Genomic DNA, 27,191 nt, shown 5'->3' with positions numbered 1-27,191 from the left:
TGTAGGCCTTGAATGGGTTATTATTATTATATACAAAGTCTTCTTCAAATTTACCCATGAACAGATTTGCATAGTTTGGAGAGAATGGGCTGCCCATAGAGACACCTTCTTTCTGAAGGTAAAATACATTATCAAATTTAAAATAATTCTTAGTAAGGACCTCATTTGCTAAGTCCATGACCAAATCAGTGGGAGGTGACTGGTCGTCTCTTTACTGCATATAATGTCGAAGGGCTTCTAGCCCTTCTTTGTGAGGTACATTTGTGTACAGACTAGTTACGTCCATAGTGCATAAAATATCTGAGTCTATTATGTCTTTGATAGAATTTAACTTATTCAGAAAATCAGTGGTGTCTCTCAAATAGGAGGGCAGTTTAAATGCCAGGCTCTTAATATGAGAATCAACAAACCGAGAGAGAGGTTCAGTTAGAGAACTATTACTCGCCACTATGGGGCGCCCTGGAACAGGTGTTGTACAACTCTTGTGGATTTTAGGTAGAGTATACAGAATAGGTCGGATAGGGTGTTCAAACATACCATGAATTTGTACTCCTCTTTAGATATAAATTGATCAGACAAAGCTTTGTCTAATGTACTTTTAATTTCATTAGAGAATGTAATAGTATAGGGTCACATGTCAACATACATAATGATCTGCATTGCCAAGCTGTCTTTTAATTTCTACTGTGTAGGATTCTTTGTCCTGTAGGACTATAGCACAGACTTTATCAGCTCTACGGATAACTATAGACGGATCATTAGACAATTCTTGCAAAGCATTTCTCTCTTGGAAGGATAGATTAGAATGGCAACATAAATAGATGTAAGCACAAGTGATTAGACTTGCTGGGCATTTCTGCCTGACGCACCTCCGACGGTGCCATGGTGCTGGCTGCAGGGTCATCAGCCGGGAGCCACTCTTCACAGATGTTATATCTAATGTACATCTATTATAATATCAGGACAAAAGAAGAAAAATCCCCCATAGCTAGACACTTCAATAGCACTGGACATGACATATAGGCTATGTACCCTGAGGTTTCAAGGCATAGAATTTATCGACCCTTTAAAGAGAGGTGGGGACAGAGATCGGGTATTATTACCAAGCGAAGCATTTTGGAAAAAACACTGTATTTCCTAAAGGTCTAAATGAAGAATTGGTGTTAAACTGTTTTCTATGAATAACCTTTCTTGTAATGTGGATTCTGAAATAAGACAATGATTTCTTATAATAATATGTATGTTCACTACTATGTACGTCTTTAATAATGTGACACGGCTGTATAGTCCCTTCTAATTGAAACAATTCTATATATCTATGTCATTTCCGTTGCTACTGCCAATTTTGACAATGACGAAGGCCTTAGGATCTTCTTCAGGAATGAAGAAGAATTCCTGAAGAAGATCCCAAGGGATCAAAACGTTGAGTCAAATAAACCAGTGGAGCTGAGTTTTTCATACCAGTGTTGCGGTCTCTATTTTTCCTCTCTGTAGGCTATACTACGTATATACCTGTACTATATTTTCACCTGTACTTTGAGATTTTTCCTGTAGCCTATACTTTTCAACAGAGAGAGAGAGGGGGGGTATAAGTGTCTCTAGTTATAGTCAGAGTTTAGGGGGCCCAAGCTAGGGGGGTCTTTTGTTTGAGTGTGCTGGGTCGTTACTACAACAAGAACAACAACAAAAACAGATCCACCTGTTGGTGGCGCTGTAACTGGCCATGTGAAAAGGGTGGGTTATATTCCTCAGCCTAGTATGAAAGTCTGTGAAAGATTCCATGTAAATTGCACACGTACTGCCTTTATGATTTGAGTCATTTTCAAAAAATCCACCTGTTGGTGGCGCTCCTGTTCTCCTGTTGAAGTAGACCACTGGCCTATATGAAATAATGCAGCACCAATGTGAACTTCCTTTTGTTGCTGTAATTTGCATCAGTTGAGTCCCAGTTTCAATGTATTGATTTATAAACGGTATGCAGAATGAGTACATTTAATTCAAACAAAAGTACAACTCAATACAAAAACTGTGGACACTATGATGAAGCATTACACTTGTTTACAATAAGGCCCACCATTTTCAATTCATCAGAACATTTAGAGACTTACAATAATTCTATATCAAAATCATGAATGATTGAATGTAATATGTCAGGAATATCAAGTTAGTTTCAGCCTTCTATAGTGGAATCTGATATTTCCTCTTGTACTGTGTCTTATGGGTTAAGAATCGAGCACTGATCCATTTCCGGTTGCCGGAGCGGACTGCCGTAGCCGCCGTTGCTTAAAGTCCCTAATAACTAGAGTCTAGAGTTTGAATGGACAGGTATCGGTCAAAACGAAGACATTTAAGAGGAAGGACGGGTGGGGTAAAGATAAACATATGGAATGTCAGAACAGGTCAGCTCCATATATGGAGATCTAAGGGTTTAAGGTCAGATGTCGAGTTATGGTGGCCGGCTCCATGTAAGCAGATCCAGCTCTTTCTCCATGTATGGTTATCCAGGGTTAGATGAGGTCAGTGTCGCGATCCAGATCTTCATGGCCATATATGGTGGTGTGACGTGTCACAAGGCGTGAGGCGGGACTGGCGGCCATATATGGTGGCGTGACGGATCGGCGCACTGACAGGTTTTGCAGGTTTTCATAGTAATCCGGGACCTATACGGTCGCAAGTGTTCATGTAACACAGCTCTGTTTACACGTTTATTTTATCCCCATTTATATTCAATATTTATTCGTACATACATATTATTTCATCTTGATTGTTCCACTTTTGCTTTGGCAATGTAAACTCATGTTTTCTCATGCCAATACATGAAAAACTTTGAATTTATCTTGAATGGTAGAGAGAGGGTAGAGAGGGTGGAGAGAGATAGTGACAGAACACAGGGAGAGAGGTAGAGACAGAACACAGAGAGAGAGAGAGAGAGAGAGAGAGAGAGAGAGAGAGAGGGGTAGAGACAGAACACACAGAGAGAGCGGTAGAGACAGAACAGAGAGAGAGAGAGAGAGAAGGGGTAGAGAGAGGCAGAGACAGAACACAGAGAGAGAGGGGGGTAGAGAGAGGTAGATACAGAATAGAGAGAGAGAGGGGTAGAGAGAGGTAGAGACAGAACACACAGAGAGAGAGGGGTAGAGAGAGGTAGAGACAGAACATAGAGAGAGAGTAGAGAGAGATAGAGACAGAACACAGAGAGAGAGAGAGAGGGGTAGAGAGAGGTAGAGACAGAACAGAGAGAGAGAGAAGGGGTAGAGAGAGGCAGAGACAGAACACAGAGAGAGAGGAACAATGGACAGAAAAGAAGCCAACGGTTCTTTCAAGGAGAAAAAAAACGAGAGAAAAAAAAACAATAATATAACGAAACATAATAATGTAGGAAACTAGGTAGAGACACACGCACGGCGTCGCACGCGCGCGCGCACACACACACACACACACACACACACAGAAGACGAGAGAGAAAGAGAGAGAGAACATGGACGTCTCCTGTGATGAATTCCTTCCCTTCTTGGATGTATCATCATCATATTTAATAATAGTGAATAATAATAATCATCATCATCATCATCTCGTGGTGGATTAACCGTGCTGTTGGAGGAGGAGGAGGAAGAAGAGGAGGAGGTGAAGAAAAAGAGGACAAGAAAGGAGGATAGGAGAGCAACATGAACGCCTCCTCGGTCGAGGAGGCGCCGCTTGCCGAGCAGACAGACCCCGCAGCGTTCTACCACAGAGCAGGTACACACACACACACACACACACACACACACACACACACTCTGCATGCATGCATGGCCTTTTGTCTGGTCGTTTTCACAACAAACCAATACGGACCGTTGCTAATTGTTGTTGTTGTTGTGCTAGACATTACACTAGCCCCTCTGGCGTCGCTAGCCGACGCACGACACAACTATAACGGTCGTTATGTTCTACTACACACTACAGCCGAACCGTCCTGTGCTTAGCAGCCCTTCGGCTAGCGACGCCGCCGGGGCTGCTAATGTTATGAATGGTTCTGGAGGCTTGTGTGTGTGTGTGTGTGTGTGCGCGCGCGCGTGTGCACGTGCGTGCGTGAGCAACAGTTACATGAATGAACGAATCTCCATAATGTGTCTCTTGTGAGACACTTTGCCTTTGTCCTGTCCAGAACCATGATATCTATGGTCCTCTATCGTGTATCGTGTGTGTGTGTGCTCGCGCGTGCGTGCGTGCGTGAACATGGCCTTTTGTTGATACTTAAGGGAGGAAAGTTGACGGCTAGCCTAGTAGCCTAGATTCACTACTACTACCACACACACACACACACACACTCACACACTCACACACTGCATGCAGCATTACTAGAGGAGACACACCCTGACTCCAGCAGTCTCTCTCTCTCTCTGTCTCCCCATCTTGAGGAGTTGTGATTTTGTAGATCGCTATAGAGGGAGAGAGCCTCAGCCTGATGACATTAAAGGGCCACTTTCACCCCTTTTGCAAGCAGAGCTTATTTAATGATATTTAGGAATATATATTTAGGATATTCATCTTCACAGGTCTGTTCAACACCAACAACAACAACAAGACGACACAACGGACACATTAGTACACAAACCCATCACAACAAGACAACACAACAACATGACGTCCTCACTGCATACACAGAACAGAAAAAAACACAGCACCAAGACAATACAAACACATGACCTCATGTCCTCAGTACTGCATGTATACAGAACCATCCTATCGGCGGGGACTTTGGTTAATGCTGCGATGGCTGAGGGGACAAAACTCCTACTGAAACTGACCTTTTTCCATGGCAAGGTTCTGTATCTTTGTCCTGATGGCATGAGGTTAAAGAAGCGATGCAGGGGATGATCGGTGTCATTTGATATCCAAAGTGCTAGCCGTGTGATGGACTTAATACGGGTAATACTGAAAAGTTTGTTTCTATTAGGCATGTAGAAACATGTTTCTGTTAGGCATGGACAGTATGGTGTAGATTAGAAACATGTTTCTGTTAGACATGGACAGTATGGTGTAGAAACATGTTTCTGTTAGGCATGGACAGTATGGTTTATAAACATGTTTCTGTTAGACATGGACAGTATGTTGTAGAAACATGTATCTGTTAGGCATGGACAGTATGGTTTAGAAACATGTTTCTGTTAGGCATGGACAGTATGGTGTAGAAACATGTTTCTGTTAGGCATGGACAGTATGGTGTAGATTAGAAACATGTTTCTGTTAGGCATGGACAGTATGGTGTAGAAACATGTTTCTGTTAGGCATGGACAGTATGGTGTAGAAACATGTTTCTGTTAGGCATGGACAGTATGGTGTAGAAACATGTTTCTGTTAGGCATGGACAGTATGGTTTATAAACATGTTTCTGTTAGGCATGGACAGTATGGTGTAGAAACATGTTTCTGTTAGGCATGGACAGTATGGTGTAGAAACATGTTTCTGTTAGGCATGGACAGTATGGTGTAGAAACATGTTTCTGTTAGGCATGGACAGTATGGTTTATAAACATGTTTCTGTTAGACATGGACAGTATGGTTTATAAACATGTTTCTGTTAGACATGGACAGTATGTTGTAGGAACATGTTTCTGTTAGGCATGGACAGTATGGTGTAGAAACATGTTTCTGTTAGGCATGGACAGTATGGTTTAGAAACATGTTTCTGTTAGGCATGGACAGTATGGTGTAGAAACATGTTTCTGTTAGGCATGGACAGTATGGTGTAGAAACATGTTTCTGTTAGGCATGGACAGTATGGTGTAGAAACATGTTTCTGTTAGTCATGGACAGTATGGTTTATAAACATGTTTCTGTTAGGCATGGACAGTATAGTTTATAAACATGTTTCTGTTAGGCATGGACAGTATGGTTTAGAAACATGTTTCTGTTAGGCATGGACAGTATGGTTTATAAACATGTTTCTGTTAGGCATGGACAGTATGGTTTAGAAACATGTTTCTGTTAGGCATGGACAGTATGGTGTAGAAACATGTTTCTGTTAGGCATGGACAGTATGGTGTAGAAACATGTTTCTGTTAGGCATGGACAGTATGGTGTAGATTAGAAACATGTTCCTGTTAGGCATGGACAGTATGGTGTAGATTAGAAACATGTTTCTGTTAGGCATGGACAGTATGGTCGTGTAGAAACAGGTTTCTGTTAGTCACTACAATAATAGCAGAAGATGAGGAGCAACAGATAGTGATCTTAATTTACGGATTGCACGGAGTCTTCGCTGACAGCGTCACTGGATAGATGTAATGTGTTGATCAAACCTAAGTCTATTGTCCAGTGTGAGTCCAATAAATGTGAAATGTGTCAACCTGTTCTACTGTTTTACCATTAATGAGGAGTGGGTTAAGTTCCAGTGTGGGTTGTTTCAATGACCAGTTATTTTGTTCTGTCCACATTCAACTCTGAACAGTTTTCAGTGCACCACTGTGTAAAATGAGAAATGGTGTTCTGATAGTCCGTAATAGAGTTATTGTCGTGGAGCAGTCCGAGAATGGCAGTGTCATCAGAGTATTTAAAGTATGTGATGTTGTTGGGTGAAGGGCTAATACAGTCATTTGTGTAAAGCACTGAGGACACAACCCTGAGGGGCCCCTGTGTTGGTGATAACAGTTGATGAGAAATATGTGCCTACCATATGTTTGTGGTCTACTATTACTCAGGAAGTTGTGAGTCCAGTGGATGAGGAGACTGTGGAGGGGTGTTGAGGGGGTGCAGTTTCTTGATCATATGGTGTTGAATAGTGTTGAAAGCAGAACTGAAATCAACGAAAAGAATAGTGGCAACTAGTGATGCACCGAATATTCGTCCGCAGAAAATATTTGGGAAAAAAATTGCAAAAAATGAAATTTCGGCCTATTCGGTTTCGGCCCGAATAGGCAGAAAACATATCACCGAATAATGTATGCAATTTATGCATTCAAAAGAGCTAAATAAATGTTTTATGGACCCATTATATAGTGATTATTATTTAAAGCGCAAATAACATGCATTTTAAAACTGCTTTTAATATTTAATAATCATATTGTCTATGTCCCTCAAAGTTATTTCTAATGGTTTGAGCCTCAATCACCACTCTGATATAACCAGCCTTGTCAATTATTTCTGGACTTTGAAAGCAGTTTTAGCTGCAGTACCACAATGTCCTGAGGTGGAGAGGGTGCTGATATGCAGATTATTTAATATTTGAGTCATTATAATACTCATGCTAGATAAAACCAGGCTTGTTTCCATTCCATGCCAGCTTGGAAAATCAACAATGGTGGACATTGTAAACAAAGTGGAAATGCAAATTTGCAACTAAAGACTGAGAAAAGGAGGAATTATACAAAGTAGGGTGACATTGATGACATCACGATGAGGCCAAAATCAGTCGAGCTGTTTCTGAGAGCAATTTCCATTAAAACACCCATATGACATGAAGGCCTGATTGTTCAAAATTGGTTATTTGTGGGGATAGAAAACACACATGGGAGCCCCAAAAACACAAAATAAATTGAAAAAGTTGAATTTTATGTTATAGGTCCTTTAAGTTTTGCCATAACCATTTATTTTGCCATAAATCAGGTAGCTTTAAAGGACGACTTCATCACTTTTCAACCTATCTTCATATAATAGGTCCTCACTAATAATCATGAAAAAAATCTACTCGGTCTGTGTCTCATAGGAGGGCTGTGGGCAGTTCAGAAACCATCCTCCAGTGACATCATCGATGGGGAATACAAGCTAATAGAAACTGCAGGCTTTCTAGTCCTGAAAAGTTGCAATGCGAAAATGGAAGCCATCGTTCTCACGATAATGAAAATCTAAACATTTCCGTAAAAAAATCTTGTTTAAAAAAAATCTTCCTAATGATGATGTCACTGGAGGACGGCTTCTAAACTGCCCACACAGACCGAGTAGAAAAAAATCGTGCCATTTTATCATGATTATTAGTGAGGACCTATTATATGAAGATAGGTTGAAAAGTGGTGAAGTGGTCCTTTAAGGTATGGCCATGACAGCAATGGTAGGAAAAAAAATATATAATATTAATCATATTTGGTATTCTGTTTTCGGCCAACTGTTTCCTATTATTCGGTATTCGGTTTCGCCCAGGGAAATTCCCTTTCGGTGCATCCCTAGTGGCAACATTTTCAGACGATGAGTCCAGATGTTTGACTGGAGAAGGGAATGAAGGATGCATGCCACAGCACCCTCTGTCCACCCTCTTTGCCATATAGCTAGGACACAAGAAACACATGTGTGTAATATGTTTTTTTTTTTATTTTAGTCAGTGACACTGATGAAGGCTGGATAGTCGAAAACGTTTGTCACTGTTCAAATATGAAATAAACAATTTGAACTGAAGTCTTGGTGTGTGTGCGACCCACTACCGTTATTTTAGTTTTGAACGGGTAACGCACCTATACAGTCAGAGCACGGTGGTCACATGAAGAGCAAAAACCTGTCATGATCTTTATTTCTAAATACTACAACCTTTGTGGGCGGAGCTGCCACATACACGCGTGTGAACTGAACATGGCGACGGCAGTTAAATACAGCCAGCGGCTTGTTACAATTGGAAGCAAGTAGATGTCACGTCGGGTCCTCAGGATTAATCAAGGATTGATTTGATTTGATTTATTAACAGTTTGCAGAATTACAGTAAATTTCAAGTACAACTTCATACAAAAAAAAAACCCTGTTAAACTGTGAGTGGACGACACCATAAAGCATTACACTTGTTTACAATAGGGCCCACCATTTTCAATTCATCAAAACATTTAGAGACGTATGAATATACACAACTAGTCAAAACAGGAAATCATCATAGAGGAGGTAAAAAGGGAATAGAAACATATACAGTGTGGGGGGGGGGGGGGATTCACATTTTACGGGGGCCAGTTTCGAATTGCAGCCGTCCGTAGGTGCCCTTTAAGAGCGGTTTTGAAGGAGTCAAGGGATTCACATGTCTTAATGACTATTGGTAGGGCGTTCCACATTTTGGTGGCATAGGAGCACAATTTATGTAGTCCCTTGTTTGTGCCGAATCTGGGTTGCACATGGTTAGCTGAACTCCCTCTGGTGTTGTGGGTGTGGACTTCATTGACATTAAGGAAGTATTTAGACAGGTACATGGGTGTCTTGAAATCACCAGCCATATACCTGCTCTGCTGTCTAGCTGTTCTCAAGGAATCCAGGTTCGGCTTGTTTCTTTTATAATCACAGTGGTCAGGCTTTGATTCAGAGTGTAGTGTGCATTCTTGTTGGCTGTTGAGTCAATATATAATACTTATATAAGGCTGTAAAGGTAATAATTAGAAGTATCTGTCTTGCTGGAAGTCATGTTGCCATGTCTGCATATTACAAGCGAGTCAAGCGACAGGCTTGTTTTCATATAAGTAACTTGCAGGGGAGATGTGGTTGACTTGACCAATGGTTCATGTGAAGGACCCTCAGATTAATATGTTGTTAAAAGGATTGGTGTTGTTGGAACGTTTTCATAAATAGTCAAGGCAATTTCTGTGACTTGTTTTCCTGCACCTGGCCGCTTGTTTCTTTAAATCTGGCAACACGACTTTTGCTAAAACTCAATGCAGTCAGAAGGAACGGCATATTCATGTTGTAAATTTAGTTTGATCAGAGCAATAGAAGAGTGGAGAGTCTTCTGGGTGCTATAGCATCATGGCCCTAGGGCAGAGCTGCAAGTGTTTTGTGTCAATAAAGGACAGTTTCAATGCCAGGGTGCTTAGCTGGAGGAAATCAATAGCCTACAGTATATATTGGCAAATTATTCATGCTAAATGATTATCAAACTAATTGATTCTGCTGTTAAACTAAATTATTTAATTGGATGATGAGGTGGATGGATGCTGATTGTGACAATAGGGTCAATATAATTGGAGGAAGTGCATAATGGTGCTTATCCGACATCTCAGAAAAAGTGTTAACCTTTTAGGACAGCCCACTGGGACAAGTGGGTGGTCTTAGAGGAGGCGGAGGGACTGGATTAGGTGGTGGTCCACATAAAACCATAATTTTAACAAATACTGTACACTTGTTTGAAAAAGTTCTTCCTCCTTATATATTAATAATACCTGATGATCCTGTATTAGGGTGGGAAAAAATCACGGCACTCCATCTTTAACATTGAGTGAGTGCAGTTTCTTCCAGCGGTGAAATGTCTATAATATTTCCCTGATATCCCTTTGGTTTAGTGGTTTAGTTATTGGACTTTCATGCGGTTGACCCGAGTAAAAAATCCACCTGTTGGTGGCGCTATAACAGGCCAATGTAAAAAGGGTTTGCATATATTCCTCAGCCTAGTAGGAAAGTCTGTGAAAGATTTCACGTAAATTGCACGCTCGGAGTGCAAAACATATACTCTCTCCCTATATGCCTTCGGCCTGGTGGAGACAAAAATAAACATGTCTCTTGGTGGGTGTGGCTTGTTCTCTGTTGGTGGGTGTGGCTTGGTGTCTGTTGGTGGGTGTGGCTTGTTGTCTGTTGGTGGGTATGGCTATGGCTTGTGGTCTATTGGTGGGTGTGGCTTAATATTGTCTTCCATTAATCGGTCTCTGGATCTCCTCTGTTTTATTTCCTGCTCTTTCAAGGAAACTCACATTGGCTGTGTGTGTGTGTGTGTGTGTGTGTGTGTGTGTGTGTGTGTGTGTGTGTGTGTGTGTGTGTGTGTGTGTGTGTGTGTGTGTGTGTGTGTGTGTGTGTGTGTGTGTGTGTGTGTGTGTGTGTGTGTGTGTGTGTGTGTGTGTGTGTGTGTGTGTGTGTGTGTGTGTGTGTGTGTGTGTGTGTGTGTGTGTGTGTGTGTGTGTGTGTGTGTGTGTGTGTGTGTGTGTGTGTGTGTGTGTGTGTGTGTGTGTGTGTGTGTGTGTGTGTGTGTGTGTGTGTGTGTGTGTGTGTGTGTGTGTGTGTGTGTGTGTGTGTGTGTGTGTGTGTGTGTGTGTGTGTGTGTGTGTGTGTGTGTGTGTGTGTGTGTGTGTGTGTGTGTGTGTGCGTGCGTGCGTGCGTGCGTGCGACAGAGAAGCCAGATGTACTGGATTAGCTCTCATTACCCACCAGAGAGAGAGGGAGAGACAGACAGACAGTAGAAGGGTTTCCTTCCTCCTGAAAGCTTTTCTTCTGGACAGCTGCAACCATATGCTGTGTGTGTGTGCGCGCATGTGTGCACGTGTGTGTGTGTGTACAGTGCACACAAGAATATATGTAGCCTATTTGTCCATTCACATCCACTTTAACAAGCTGTCATTAATCAAATTGATTACAAAGACATTTTGTAGCCGTGTGTGTGTGTGTGTGTGTGTGTGTGTGTGGGTGGTTGCGTGCGTGCGTGCGCGTGTACTAGGCTTTTAGTCAGATTGACAGGGCAGAATGGAGCCAGTGAGTGTTCTGGTATATTCTTGTTGTCCTGTAGAAAGCTTGTAAGACCAAAAACATTCCTTTTTATCATTGAAATACCTAGTGCAATGAAAAATACGTTTTGCACACTTTTAGACCATATCCGTGGTCATCATATGGGCATAAATAACAATGCATGCCAAAACAATGGGAACATTTCCTTTTTTGTGTATTTTTATATCGATAGTCCAAGTTAAAAAACACACATAGCTACAAAATGCAATGCCCGTATTTCTTTCATTTCACTAGGCCTTTAAAGTGATATTTCGCTATCGGGGGGCATTTAACACAATCTATGCTCGGTGCCGCGCTATCGGCTTGTAGCTCTGCTATTTTCCAATAGCTAAAGTATTACATAATGCTTAAAACACCAAAAGGGGTTCCTGTCCAGAATGGAAGTGGAAGGAACAGTCCAGGAAGGAAGTGAGACCAGTGTCCATGACATCACAGACACTAAAATATCTAAAAACACCCACATGACAATCCCCAGGAAAGTGTTTATTTGTCTACCAAACATCGTTAACATAAGTAATAATAATACTAATCTGTTGCAAAAGGGGTGAAGTGGCCCTTTAATTGAAGAGCCAGCGCTCAGTGCCAAGTCTCTCTTTCATCCTCTCAGGGTTGACCAATCAAATGACCAGCTCAGTCCACCTCTCATCCAATCATTGACCAGCTCTCATCCAATCACCATTGATTTTTTCCCCATGGATAACCCCTGTGACCAGATTTAACCAATCACAGATTGATTTGGGCTTTAGGACGCCACTCTGTCTCTTCCCCTGGCACACACGCACGCATGCACGCACACCCAGGGGTGGTCTTTTAGATGGGTCCCAGGGGTGGTCTTTTAGATGGGTCCCAGGGACATTGTATGAGTCCTACTTCAACGACGTTAGAGTACAGTACTGAGGACCCCCGGCCCGGAGGGTGACATGATTGTGTCCTTTCTCAATTTAGGGAGTCTTATAAGGATGCAAGGATGCAGGCTGTTTGCATCACTGGGACACTAGACTACAGGTAGAAACGGCTAGAAGGGTTCTGTTTTAATAGTACCAAACTAGACTGAAGCCAAACGACATTGGCGTGAACTTGGACTGCCAAGGGAAAGTTGGCCTGTGTTGATTCAGCTGATCGCTCTGTTTCACGTTCCATGTACAAAAAAGGTGCTATTGGGGAGGATGTTTTCAAATTCAAAGCTAGACTGCAAGTATTACCAACCAAGTACCCTATTGCCCCAAATGTACTAAGACGACCCCCGTTTTCCATGACTTAATTTGTGGAAAAAGAACATTGAATGTTAAATTGTCTAGTCCCTGATTATAATACCATACATATATTTTTTTAGGATATTTCCATTGGAGAAAAAAACAGTCTCATTCAGGCCAATAGGGTACAATCTGTCAATCTGGTACTCTGACATCCACACTCCACTCTGTCTAAACTACCATGATTGTGAACAACACAACAAATCCATCGCACACATAAGAAATCAAATGGATGTAGTTTTTTTTTAATTATAATGCTCGCCACGACCGTATTGTTTGCCTAGAGTCTGATGCAGCTCGGAATTATATGCCATCCTAGTGCAGCAATGTATTTAACATTCATGGGTGTTACCGGATTGGTTTAGCTCAAGCCCCCAAAGTGAGGCTCTCCAACGACGAGGCGCTCGCTACCCTAGTGGTAAGAGCAGGGACTGCAGGCGGACCTGTGGAGTTATGACGAGGAAACCCTGCGCAGCTGGGGTTTAACATTGAGCGCTCGTTTGCACAACAAGAATGCGGAAGTATAGACCGTTCTTGCGGGTGCTTCAAAACGCCACTGAGCAACTTCCACTGAAATGAATAGCTATCGCTCTGGTTCAGTCGCTATCCTTTTAATACTCTATGGTTTAGCTGTGCATGCGATGTCTTTGGCTAGCATCCCGAATACACCGGGTGTTGTTTTTGTTGACACCATCAGTCACGAGGAGGTCCTGATTCTGGAGGTGGGCTATGTGTCTTTGATGTAGATTCGCCATACTGGAATATTTGGAAGCCCATGGCCGTGTACATAAACTGACCACGAGTGGCCTAAAAATAGCTGGCATGTCAAAGAGCAAAGCCAAACGGCTTGCCAAATACTGCTCTGTTTGGGCTTAGGGGGAGGTGTGTGTGTGTGTGTGAGTGCGAGCGCGCGCATGTGTGTGTGTGTGTGCATGCGCGTGGCGTGCACCCGCGTGTGTTCCATTTGATATCCTATCACAGCAGCTCATGGAACTTTCTGCTGTGTTTGCACATTGTTGTACTTCACCCAGCAGATATGGGAGGGTTTTTTTGTCATTACTTGCGCGAGCAGAGCGCACCAGTAATGTAATCGGCTGCGTACACCGTACAGGATGTCAGGTGGCATCGCGCTCGGCCAATCAGGGATTGGCTGATGACGTATAACTATGGTACGTTTGGTCATTGGCTGTGTGATCGCCCGGGGGTATTATTTTCATAGCTCGACAGAGTGCATTTCTAGTTTGTCATGTTTTCAACATCTCCGTGGGTGATTGTAATCCGTGGACAGCATGTGTCTCTGATGTCTTGGTGCCAGTGGACAGATGGTTATTAAATGTAACTCCAGTTTCATTTTGTGTGTGCAGTGGGTGCATATAGTCTGTCTTCTCTAGGGAGGGGGAGACATGGCCTATGACGGCCTTTCTCTTTTTTTAAACATCTGTTTATTATGATTTTTGGCATAGAAGCATTTCAGTAATGATTAACCATAAAATTACAGATCGGACAAAAAATAGCAAAAAACATACAAACAAGAGACTTACAATAAAAGGAGACAAAGCATAACTCAAAGAAAAAGACAAAAACAATCGAATTATAACTGACAAGGCTGATGACTACACGGCACTCCGAGGACAGAAATCACTATCAATTCTAAAAAACATTTCTGATATGAAAAAGAAGACATATGCATACATGTGTACCCTCATAGAAAATACAAACATACATACAGTATACACATATCAAACATTAATTAGATGACATTACGGGGCAGAACAACATTGAATTACACCACTTCAGTCCAATGTAACAAGCATCTCAATAATGGGCGACCAGGTTTTTAGATAAAGGTGTTCCCTTTTCGACAAGGTGAATCTAATTTTCTCCATATGCAGCACTCCTCCCAGCTCCCTTAGCCACATGTCGACTGTCGGAGGTTTATCCGATTTCCAGGCTTGTAGTATTAATTTCCTAGCTAACAGTGTTGCGAGCGAGATGGCCTGTGCCTCGTATTTGTTTTGTACTTGATGACGGCCTTTCTCAATCGCAAAGACTGTGCTCACTGAGTGTGTTAAGATTTGTCTTTGTTTTGGGTCGGTCGCGGTGCTCAGGTATTCTGCCACGGTGTATTATTATTAATTATTATTATTATCTGTTTAGGGCCAGATAGCATTCTAGTTTATTCTCTGCTTTTGGGTTGCTTTCTTTCCAATGTGTCAGATAGCTTTCCCCTTATAATTTGGTTATTTATTCTCTCTTTGTCTCTCTGTCTCTCTCTCTGCAGATGTCACCAGTGATTATAGTTGAGTCTGTCTCAGGGGAAGGGTTAGATTTCCCTCATTCCTGCAGTGTCACTGTACACACACACACACACACACACACACACACACACACACACACACACACACACACACACACACACACACACACACACACACACACACACACACACACACACACACACGACAGGGAAATCCCTGAGTGTGTCAAACCATAATTGAGTGCACAGACGATGATGGCTGTAGGGGGGAGGGAGAGGGAGAGAGAGAGAGAGACTGATCTCCAAGCTTAACGCACGAGTGATACCGGCAGTCATAGTTTTAGTGATCATAGCTTAGTTTTTATTCAGTTTTCATTTTCTTTTTTCCGGTAGGTTTTATTTAGTTTCGTCTGCGAAAGAAGGTTGTGGAGTGGACCAACAACATTTATGGTCATTCATTCAATTCATTCAAGTTGTATTTATTCTCTAACCTACACTGAGTAATTAAACTCATTTTCAGTGTCGTCGAGTAATACAATATCATATAGAAAAAGTTAATAAAACATCACAATACATCAGAAGATCAGGAAAAGGAAAACAAAAGTTATAGATGTGAATTACATAGGTTACAATAGAGCTAAGACAAACTTCAAAACGATCTAAAAACCGTGACATATTGTGGGGATCTGTATATGCTCACCAAGGTTTTAAAACGACTCAGAGGTACAGTACCAATGTGGTCAATTTTAATGTAGTTAATGTAGTTATTCCATGTATTTGGGCCACAGAAGCTAAAAGCAGATCTACCAAAGTTGACAGAGTTAACTTTTGGCACCTTGAATTTGGGAAAATTACTTGATCTGGTGTGGTCGTTTTGGATCTGCTGTTTAGGTACGGAGGATTCGGAGTCTCTATGGTCGGGACTGATGCGCTTGATCTGAGTACCTACAAAAACAGATTCAATTCATCGCCAAATCTCATTTTTATATTCAATAAATACATTTTCCATCCATTCATGAGTTGTCCTGACTGAACCTTGGACCTGATATGTAGCTGACCTGTTCTGACCTCATCAAATCCTGTACACTCACTCAAGACCATATAGACTGTAAAAGAATATGGACAAAGCGTTCCCCCGGGTCTGATATGGACATAAGATGAAGCCAGTCAGTCCTTGAATTGTAAATCGCCATCTTTCTAGATCCGTTTGGGCCCAGCTGGCCCATTGGCTGGCCCAGACAACGAGGCGGGACTCGAACGGGGGGTGGCTCCCGATCATAGACTGTAACGGTATAGCCACGCCCCTCAGAACGTATTTTTGGTCATTCTTTTTATAAATGGGACCATCATTTTCCAAAAAGAATATTATGACATGAGAAATGAGACTTTAAACTAGTGACTGGAAGCAGAAAGTATTCATGGCCATGTTTATTAAGGTAATACAGTCTAGGTGAAGTTGGGCCCAAATACATGGACCTCTATGGAGATATGGGTTTTTTTGGGCCCAATGACAGCGCCACAACAGGCCATTATATGAACTTTCAGGAAGTCCCGATTCCCTTAGTATAGTAGCTTCACAAAATATCTGTCCGACTGCCCCCCTGCTCAAGACACACTCCATATATGGCCAATGTAAAATTCATTCCATATGTTGATCTGACCCCCCGTGCCAAAGTGCTCTCCCCCAACAGTCTGCCGTCTGCTGTCACCCAGGCGGATGCGTGCACGCCCTCGGGGCGTCTTACTGGTCGTATACTACAGATTGTGTCCAAACAGCGGCAGTGGCTCAGCGGTATAGAGTGGCCGATAGAGCGGCCCAGTTCGATCCCTGCTGTGGGCTCCCCCAGAGTTGGTGTCGAAACGAAATGTGTCCTCGAGCAAGACTAATTGCTCCCGGTGTGTGTGTGTGTGTGTGTGTGTGTGTGTGTGTGCGCGAGCATGCGCTGAGTCAGCGCTCTCTCTCCATGTGGTTGAGCCACACTGTGCCGATGATGTTGATCACTCCAAGAGAAAAGCCTTACCTATTGAGAGAGAGAGAGAGAGAGAGAGAGAGAGAGGTTTCAGTAAACATGCTGGGTGTTATTTATGTCACTGAGACATTCTGTTTATGCGCACGCACACACACACACACACACACACACACACACACACACACACACACACACACACACACACACACACACAATAATTAATTCTTACACACACATTGATACGTGTGTGTGTGTGTGTTGTCACTATCACCATGACAGAGGCAGGCTATCAGGAAATGATGTCACCGCGACACTGTGAGTGGCATGGTTGATATAGTACAGTGTACGTGTACGTGCGTGTGTGTGTGTGTGTGTGTGTGTGTGTCTGAGTGAGAGTCTTTCTTCTTCGTACAAAAATAGAAATATGACATGACGGCACGCATGAGCGCTTTTCTCTCTGTCTTATAGGTTGTGGCCAGGCTTTTCTCTCTGTCTTAGGTTGTGGCCAGGCTTTTCTCTCTGTCTTAGGTTGTGGCCAGGCTTTTCTCTCTGTCTTATAGGTTGTGGCCAGGCTTTTCTCTCTGTCTTAGGTTGTGACCAGGCTTTTCTCTTTGCAGATACGTAAGGCTGGGACCGAGACTATATTGATCCCAGGCTATACACACGCACGCACGCACACACGCACGCACGATCACACACGTGCACACGCACACACATATACTAGTCTCGTTCCCATTAGTGAACCAATCACTAGCAGATGTTCCAGTCCAGGCTGAGTATGACATCATCCTCTGTGATGCTGTTAAGTGTGTGTGTGTGTGTGTGTGTGTGTGTGTGTGTGTGTGTGTGTGTGTGTGTGTGTGTGTGTGTGTGTGTGTGTGTGTGTGTGTGTGTGTGTGTGTGTGTGTGTGTGTGTGTGTGTGTGTGTGTGTGTGTGTACGTGTGTGTGTACATTCATACACTGATGGTGGCGGAAACCATGCAAGGCACCAACCAGCACATCTGGAGCCCCGGGGGCCCCAACGTGTATTTCTGTTGGCTTAACCAGTGTCTAACTTGACTAACTTTGTCCTGTGTTTGATTCGCATCAGAAATATCACAACGTACGTACACTAGCAGAGAAAGACTTAATGAGAGATAGCCCCGGAAAGGCATTCATATAATGTGAACGTTGATGGTGTGAATGATGAGTGAATGCATAAACGTTATTGGATGAGGTTGGAGCGTGTGCTGGGTGGGTGGATGGTTATATGTTGTTCCAGGGACAAGATTTGCGCAACATTTTCATGATTTTTCAAAAATAGCAGACCTATACAAGCTTGTAGGTCTGCTATTTCTCAACAGCTAAAGTATAACATGATGCTTAAAACACCAAAAGGGGTTCCCGCCCAGAATGGGTTAAGCAGCGGCCGCATACGGGCCATGGGTTGAGTATAGCGCTGTGACAGACAATAGGGACTTAAAGCCAAGGGGCCAGCTAGGCACTCCAATGTTGAAGCGCTGGTCCCTAGTGGTAAGAGGAAGGACTGCAGGCGGACCCGTGGATTCTTGACGAGGAAACCCCGTGCAACCGAGCGCTCAATGTTAAAGCCCAGCTGCACTTTTTTTTTGCACAATTTGGTGTCCAAATGCGGAAGTGAAATGCTGAATCAGCAAATAGACGGTACTTCCGGCAGCCTTCCAGGTGCTTCAAAACGCCACTGAGCAACTTCCACTGACATGAATAGCGGAGGGTTCAGTTCAGTCTCTATCCTTTTAATACTCTATGCTTAAAGCAGTCCGCTCCAGGAAATGGATCAGTGCTCGATAGTCGATATATAAACCTGCTTGCCGTCGCAGCCCTTTCTACTACGGCAGAACCTGTACTATTTCCAGAACAACTAATACCATTATGTCATATTAACCATGTTTAGTCATTTAAAACTGTTTTAGAATAACACTGCTCCAGCACCTTCCTCTTTCCACATGCTGATCATGTCCAGGCAGCGCATGTCAATAATGAAGCAATATCGGCAAGTTAGCTGACGCGCGACGGGGTGTTTTAAAAAAGAATATGTGTTTATGTTTGACACATGGGAACCATGGGAACCAAAAATGGATGGGAACCTGTTTGCAGACGACGGCTGTTTTTGACGATTTTGACTGCTACGGCGATTGCGTCCTATAGCCGCCGTATACCTCCGCATAGCGGAGCCGTCCTGAAAACCGTTTTTGCTCAACCCATTTAGACCTGAGGACGATTCTACAAATGCCTTCTGAATCCTACACAGTTTTCTGAAAAACCCTAATGTTTCTATGTCGGTGGGGCTCAACCTCTTTCATGTCAAGGACCCCCAAAGATATCTGGAATTGGCCGCCGACCCCCCATCTGACAATATGTTGTTCCAGGGACCCCTCCCCCAGAAGCAAAAGATATGAGTTAAAAACGTTCGTCTGAAAAAATATATATTCCAAATTTGCGCCACATTTTTCACGATTTTTCAAAAATATATAGCAGACCTATACAAGCTTAAGAGTTTAAAGGTTGTAGATCGAGCTTAAAGATTGTACGAGCTAAATATTGTATAGATCTGCTATTTTCAATAGAAATCCAGCCACGAATCCAGTCCTTTGAATTCCGAAAATAGCCGATCTACAAGCTCACACCATCTACCATGTAAAAACCGGGTGTAGACAAATCGCACAGCTCAGATCAGACGCGAGCTTTACGTCGAGAGTCAAATTAAGTCACGACGATGGAGTGATCTCGCCGTACGTACGTTTTTTTTTGTCTACGCCACTTTGATAAATGAGGGCCACTGACCTGATGGGGGTGGGTGTGTGTGTGTGTGTGTGTGTGTGTGTGTGTGTCGAGGGGAGGGGGTGTCCCTTGTCATTTGTTTCCTGGGGGTGTAGCGCCATATGCTTCTGTGATCAACAGCTACTGTGCACGTACGCACACACACACACACACACACACACACACACACACACACACACACACACACACACACACACACACACACACACACACACACACACACACACACATGCATACACACACACACGGAAACAGCGTGTTTGTGGTGAACAGCTGGGATGGAGAAAACATGTGCTCATGGATCAAAGGTGTGTGTGTGTGTGTGTGTGTGTGTGAGAGAGAGAGAGAGAGCACGTTCCTTCACTCTCCTCTCCTCTCCTCTCCTCTCCTCTCCTCTCCTCTCCTCTCCTCTCCTCTCTGTTTGGCATTATTTAACACCAGATGGTTGCAGTACAATAACAGTTATGTAAAACGTGTGTCCCTTGCCAGTCCTGCTGTGTGTGTGTGTGTGTGTGTGTGACGTGTGTGTTTGTGTGATGGTGTTGTAGTGCCTGATTCATACTTATCCGCGTGAAATATCTGATCTATCTATTTTTGTACCACGCACAATCAGAAATTAAATTACTTCTACTTTTCCTCTAGTCCCTCCCTGACATTTAGTTCTACTGGATCTCTTCTCCACTAGTCTCTATACCTAACATTTAGTTCTACTGGATCTCTTCTCCACTAGTCCCTCCCTGACATTTAGTTCTACTGGATCTCTTCTCCACTAGTCCCTCCCTGACATTTAGTTCTACTGGATCTCTTCTCCACTAGTCTCTACCTAACATTTAGTTCTACTGGATCTCTTTTCCTCTAGTCCCTCCCTGACATTTAGTTCTACTGGATCTCTTCTCCACTAGTCCCTATACCTAACATTTAGTTCTACTGGATCTCTTCTCCACTAGTCTCTACCTGACATTTAGTTCTACTGGATCTCTTTTCCACTAGTCCCTCCCTGACATTTAGTTCTACTGGATCTCTTTTCCTCTAGTCCCTCCCTGACATTTAGTTCTACTGGATCTCTTCTCCACTAGTCCCTATACCTAACATTTAGTTCTACTGGATCTCTTCTCCACTAGTCTCTACCTGACATTTAGTTCTACTGGATCTCTTTTCCACTAGTCCCTCCCTGACATTTAGTTCTACGGGATCTCTTCTCCACTATAGTCCCTCCATAACATTTAGTTCTACTGGATCTCTTCTCCACTAGTCCCTCCCTGACATTTAGTTCTACTGGATCTCTTCTCCACTAGTCTCTCTACCTAACATTTTAGTCTTGTTTGTATATGTTGACAAAATCGGTAATACATTTAGTCTTATAGTTTAGTCATCATAGCTTCATTTCTTTTTTCTTTTCTTTTTTTAAGCTAGTCAACCAACATTTTCTGTCATAATTCTGAGGATTTAAGTGAAAACTCTAAAACTAGAGTAAAATATGGACTATAGTGCAGGAGAAGAGATCCAGTACGTAGAACTAAGGTCATTTTATGCTTGGTTGCACTCCTAAAATAGCAGATCTACAAGCTCACAACGTAACTACTTCAACTTTCCCAACACTGCATTCAAGTAATTCTCTCTCTCTCTCTCTCTCTCTCTCTCCCCCCCCCCCCCCCCCCCCAGGGTCCTTCAGGAGTGACGGCATCAAGGCGTCCGATGTACTTCCTGCACTAAAAGAGAAGATAGCGTTTGTTTCAGGTGAGAGTCTGTGAGACGTGCAGGACGTCTCTATAGCTACACACACACACACACACACACACACACACACACACACACACACACACACACACACACACACACACACACACACACACACACACACACACACACACACACAGAGAGAGAGGGAAATAAACTAGAATCTAATAAACTAGAATGCTATCGGCAGAATACACCTTATAGGGCTGTCAGTTCACCTCTATAATCCCATTCAAATTTCATTGCTTTATTATTTTTAATATTCGAAAATGTACATCATTAATTTTAGCGTATAATACACATAATACCAAAGTTGGTTCATTAAAAAAATCACACCTGTGTGAAGTGAGCAACTATGTGTGGGAGTCCCGCCTCACTCGTAAACTGTTCCCGGAGTGGACGAGTGGTGATCTCTTATTCTCTGGTGCAGTCGTTTCCCCGTTGCTTCAGCCTCTGCCATGTTTGTTTACATGCAGTGCTGCTGCTTGTCTGACCCACGCTCTCTCACTCAGTCAGTATAGTATAGTGTTGATCACGTGAGCCGTCACCTTTTTCACATGCTGGAAGGCAAGAAGCGGCCGGGTGGGGGGATTTCACAGCGGTATAGATTCGTTACTCTAATACATTTAGCGAGCGGGGTAAAATAAATTATATTTCATTCATAATTGTATAACGACCCGGCGAAAGACCCGGCCGTAACTTGCTCCTCCATCAAGGGAGCTATAGCTCTCTTGACGCGGTTGGTTGCTTGCCTTGTCTACTGATTTGGAGGCCTGGGCTCGACTCCAGCTCAGGGTGTTAAACGTTACAATATTATGAAATTCATTCTGACAGCCCTAATACACCGTGCATGGCAGAATACCTGAGCTCCGTGACCGAACCAAAACAAAGAAAAATCTTGACTATAGGTACAGACTCAGTGAGCACAGTCTTGCGTTTGATAAAGGCCAGACCTGTCTCCCTTCCTAGAGAAGACAGACTATGACCCGTCTCCCTTCCTAGAGAAGACAGACTATGACCCGTCTCCCTACCTAGAGAAGACAGACTATGACCTGTCTCCCTTCCTAGAGAAGACAGACTGTAGGAGCCGTAATGTGTGGCATTCTAATGTGCTATTATGATTGACGTAAGGTATGTCACTTTAATGGGCACTGCACAGGTAGTGGGCGTGTCACCGGGGCTGCGGCGCTGCCACTCTAGTTTTATGGCGTTACCTGTCACTTGGGTGAGGGAAGTTGGATAGAGAGAGGAGGTGAGCAGTGGGAGAAGAGAATTCTGTTGACAATGTAGCGGCGGTTTACAGGCCGCCGCGAGGAGCTAAACATGAGAGTAAAGAGACGCTTGTATGACGCGCACGCAATGAATTCAGGTCCATTCCAGCTCAACTGTCATTGCATCTCTGTATTATAATTTTAGTTTACAGAGACGGGTGGGCGGCCGTGTGCCCCCCTTGCCTCTGGGCCCCCACGCAGTCGTGTTGTCTGTGTCAGAGTCATGAAACCAGTATGTAACGGTCAGATATTTCTATCACTGCTGTGTGTGTGTGTGTGTGTGTGTGTGTGTGTGTGTGTGTGTGTGTGTAGGGGGAAGAGATAAGCGGGGGGGTCCCATCCTGACGTTCCCGTCCAGAAGTAACCACGACAGAATAAAACAAGAAGATCTAAGAAGACTGGTGACCTACCTGAGTACTGTCCCCAGGTACACACACACACACCTACCTGTCTACTGTACCTCAGTGACATCATGTGTTTAACCCCTCCTCCTCAGTGACATCATGTGTTTAACCTCTCCCCTCAGTGACATCATGTGTTTAACCCCTCCCCTCAGTGACATGTATGTAACCCCTCCCCCCAGTGAGGATGTGGTGAAGAGGGGGTTCACGGTCATCCTAGACATGCTGTTTAACCCCTCACCCTCTGTATGTAACTCCTCCCCCTCTGTATGTAACTCCTCCCCCTCTGTATGTAACTCCTCCCCCTCTGTATGTAACTCCTCCCCCTCTGTATTTAACCCCTCCCCCTCTGTATGTAACCCCTCCCCCCCCAGTGAGGACGTGGTGAAGCGGGGCTTCACGGTCATCCTAGACATGCGGGGGTCCAAGTGGGACCTGATCAAGCCTCTCCTGAAGACCCTGCAGGAGGTGTTCCCCGCAGAGATCTGCGTGGCTCTGATCATCAAACCGGACACCTTCTGGCAGAAGCAGAAGACCAACTTTGGCAGCGCCAAGTTCACCTTCGAGGTCGGTCATGTTGATGTCCAAATCTGTTTTTTTTTTTTAATCCCATGATATTGTAACCTGTTGCCCATAAGTAACGCCCCCTAAACACTATTATATTATATAAGTTTAATTAAATAAGGTTAGAAAGCGAAGACCGTACGGTGGACTCCATGTTGCTCCCTGGAAGGAAAGAAACATGCGCAATTGAGACCAAGGAAGCTGAACGCGGAAGTGTTGGCTAGCCGCATGTTTATTTCCTTCCATGGAGCAACATGGAGTCCACCGTACGTTCTTTGCTTCCTAACCTTATTTAATTAACCTTGCATTATACAAGGAAGCTTACAGAAGGAAAGGTCATGGTATGGACACGTGACTGGGCTGCGCCATGACACTCTCGCACTGGAAGTTCCATGAATACATGGCAGTGGATGGAGTCGGCTGGACCAGCTCATGAACAAACACTATTTCTGAAACATTTGAATTTGAAAGAAGACGTGTATCACAGGTTGTTGTTCCAATAACTTGCTTTTCGATGTGCACAGACAGGACATCATTTTATTGAGTTTATTTTATTGAGTCTCGCGATACTTGACGGACACGCTCGGAAACTATAGTTTGTGCTCTATAATATTACACAGTGTACACATCGAAAAGCAACACAGTAGACATGTTATACGTCTTCTTTTATATTCCTGAACCGATTATATGACAACAAGGTCTCAACGGTTCATGAATAAATAGTGTCTCTAAACGTCTGTGTGTGTGTGTGTGTGTTTAGACCAGCCTGGTGTCCGTGGAGGGTCTGTCCAGACTGGTGGACCCCTCCCAGCTGACGGAGGACCTGGAGGGCTCTCTGGACTACGACCATGACCAGTGGATGGAGCTCAGGGTCTCCCTGGAGGAGTTCATCTGCAGCGCCACGCACCTGCTGGCCCGCCTCGACCACCTGCAGGCAAGGGAGGGGCTGGGGACCCCCATGGGGGTCGAGGGGCTGGGGACCCCCATGGGGGTCGAGGGGCTGGGGACCCCCAGGGGGTCGAGGGGCTGGGGACCCCCAGGGGGTCGAGGGGCTGGGGACCCCCAGGGGTTCGAGGGGCTGGGGACCCCCAGGGGGTCGAGGGGCTGGGGACCCCCAGGGGGTCGAGGGGCTGGGGACCCCCATGGGGTCGAGGGGCTGGGGACCCCCAGGGGGTCGAGGGGCTGGGGACACTCAGGGGTCCCTGTGGGCGTCCCTCCAATTCCACCAATGTTATAGGATAGATGTGCCTTATCTGATTGGCTGACTAGATTATAGAGCATACCGGTAGTTTTAGTGAGATTAAGGTTAGGTTTAGACATACATTGTTTTACTGAGACTAAGGTTAGGTTTGACATACATTGTTTTACTGAGACGTGGTTAGGTTTAGACATACATTGTTTTACTGAGACTAAGGTTAGGTTTGACATGCATTGTTTTACTGAGACTAAGGTTGGGTTTGACATACATTGTTTTACTGAGACTAAGGTTAGGTTTGACATACATTGTTTTACTGAGACTAAGGTTAGGTTTAACATAGTTTTACTGAGGACTTCAGTGTTCTGTACTGTACTAGGTTTAGTTAGGTTATAGGCTTACGTTTAAATACAGCACCATTTAACTGAAAGACGAGGGCCAACGTTAATGGTAATTGCAACTAAGGAGACAATAAATAAGTTATATCGTATCTATATGGTGTCGTGTGTCATATAGTTAAATTAAAATGTGCATATCGTTCAGGAGCACAGGAAATTAACCCTCTCTCTCTCTCTCTCTGTAGGAGCTCCTGTCTAAGAAGGAGTTTCCCGTGGATGTTGAAGGCTCTCGCCGTCTGATAGACGAACACACACAACTCAAGAAGAAGGTGTGATAACGTTTGTAATAAAACCAACCCGTTTGGAACTCATTTCAGCGAGTTAATTTGAGCTGATCACTATAGCTACGATATAACGTACGAGAAAAGTTGACTGTTGCAAGGTGGTCGACTGATTTCCCCCCTGCGGGATAATAAAGCAATCAATCAACCAACCAACCAACCAACCAATCAATTCAATCATGTGTCCGAAGGTTCTCAAGGCTCCAGTGGAGGATCTGGACAGGGAGGGCCAGCGCTTGCTGCAGTGCATTCGCACCAGCGAGGGCACCGTGTCTGGGAGGACCTGTCTCTCTGGCTCCGCTGACTTCCAGAGCCTGGTGCCTAAGGTAGGCTGACTTCTGGTGCCTAAGGTAGGCTGACTTCTGGTGCCTAAGGTAGGCTGACTTCTGGTGCCTAAGGTAGGCTGACTTCCACAGCCTGGTGGTGCCTAACCCATTTATACCTGTGTCAGTCGTTCTCAAACAATTTCATGTCTAGGACCCCCAAAAATATATGTAATTGGCCGCCGGCCCCCATCTGAAAATATGTAGGTCCCCCCCCCCAGAAGCAAAGTTTTGAGTTAAAAACGTTCACTTTGAAAGAATATGTATTCAAAGCTTTGCACCACATTTTCACCACATCTTTTCAAAAAATAGCAGACCTACAAGCTTGTAGATCTGCTGTTTTTCATTAGCTAAACTATAACACAATGAAGGTATAGGCTCTGCTGTCTTCCACAGCCTGGTGCCTAAGGTAGAGAGGCATTTCATTTTACTATTAATTCGGCCCACCTTCAGACAACGATGTTTCACTGGTCAAACTATACTACCAGAATGTCGGTTGATCAAAGGGTGATCCAATCATCATCTATAGTCTCGGGTTGTCAGAACGGAAGCTCCGATCATGAGTAAAATATAAATGCTTCCGTGATATGGTCTGGAGCAACGGAAGCTCTGATCATGAGTAAAATATAAATGCTTCCGTCGTACAGTCTGGAGCAACGGAAGCTCTGATCATGAGTAAAATATAAATGCTTCCGTCGTACGGTCTGGAGCAACGGAAGCTCTGATCATGAGTAAAATATAAATGCTTCCGTCGTACAGTCTGGAGCAACGGAAGCTCTGATCATGAGTAAAATATAAATGCTTCCGTCATACGGTCTGGAGCAACGGAAGCTCTGATCATGAGTCAAATATAAAGCGTCTTTACAGTCGCGCAAATGTATCCTAATATAAATAGAACCAGATTTGACTGAGAGCCTGCCATCGCACAAATTCCAGCTTTTCACCAGAGGAGAAAGACTTCCCAAAAAATGAGTTAATAGCACAGGCAGACTCTTCACATACTAGAGCATGTCTGAAATAAGTGTCAGAGCTGAAATTGACATGTAAATATAAAATAAATGCTTAAACATGTAGCTAGGTGTAATGTTAGAGTCCACAGAAGTGAACCTTTCAAGCCTGTTTTCTGCAAGACATTACTCTATAAGAGTAATAGTAAGATATGATTCCCTGCTTTCATATGACATGAAAAAAAAAACGTTTTTTTTTCCCTCAGTCCAATTTTGTCACATTTATAACTCTGCTATAAAAACTCATAAAAACACCAGTGTGTGTTGAAATGTGTCCATGAGCTAACACTGGTGTGCGTGTGTGC

The 27,191-nt window shown here is 43.8% G+C and overlaps 1 protein-coding gene across 1 annotated transcript in view; it reads left to right on the top strand.

Annotated features, from left to right (window-relative positions):
* Positions 1 to 3,228: 3,228 nt before the first annotated feature.
* The window catches only part of LOC308330947 (kalirin-like), a gene marked incomplete at its 3' end in the record, with an annotated part of 25,785 nt that continues 1,822 nt past the window's right edge, over positions 3,229 to 27,191 (top strand). Inside the window, exons 1-7 of the mRNA XM_080786014.1 lie at positions 3,229 to 3,738; positions 21,372 to 21,446; positions 23,030 to 23,144; positions 23,493 to 23,685; positions 24,443 to 24,616; positions 25,461 to 25,544; positions 25,748 to 25,882. Of these exons, the coding sequence (XP_080642140.1) occupies positions 3,666 to 3,738; positions 21,372 to 21,446; positions 23,030 to 23,144; positions 23,493 to 23,685; positions 24,443 to 24,616; positions 25,461 to 25,544; positions 25,748 to 25,882 (849 nt within the window). The 5' untranslated portion in view covers positions 3,229 to 3,665. The remainder of the gene's footprint in view (positions 3,739 to 21,371; positions 21,447 to 23,029; positions 23,145 to 23,492; positions 23,686 to 24,442; positions 24,617 to 25,460; positions 25,545 to 25,747; positions 25,883 to 27,191) is intronic.

The sequence above is a fragment of the Protomyctophum bolini genome, assembly GCF_963924005.1.
Source record: "Protomyctophum bolini genome assembly, chromosome: 16".
Taxonomy (NCBI): domain Eukaryota; kingdom Metazoa; phylum Chordata; class Actinopteri; order Myctophiformes; family Myctophidae; genus Protomyctophum; species Protomyctophum bolini.
This window is presented reverse-complemented; position numbering and strand designations above follow the sequence as displayed.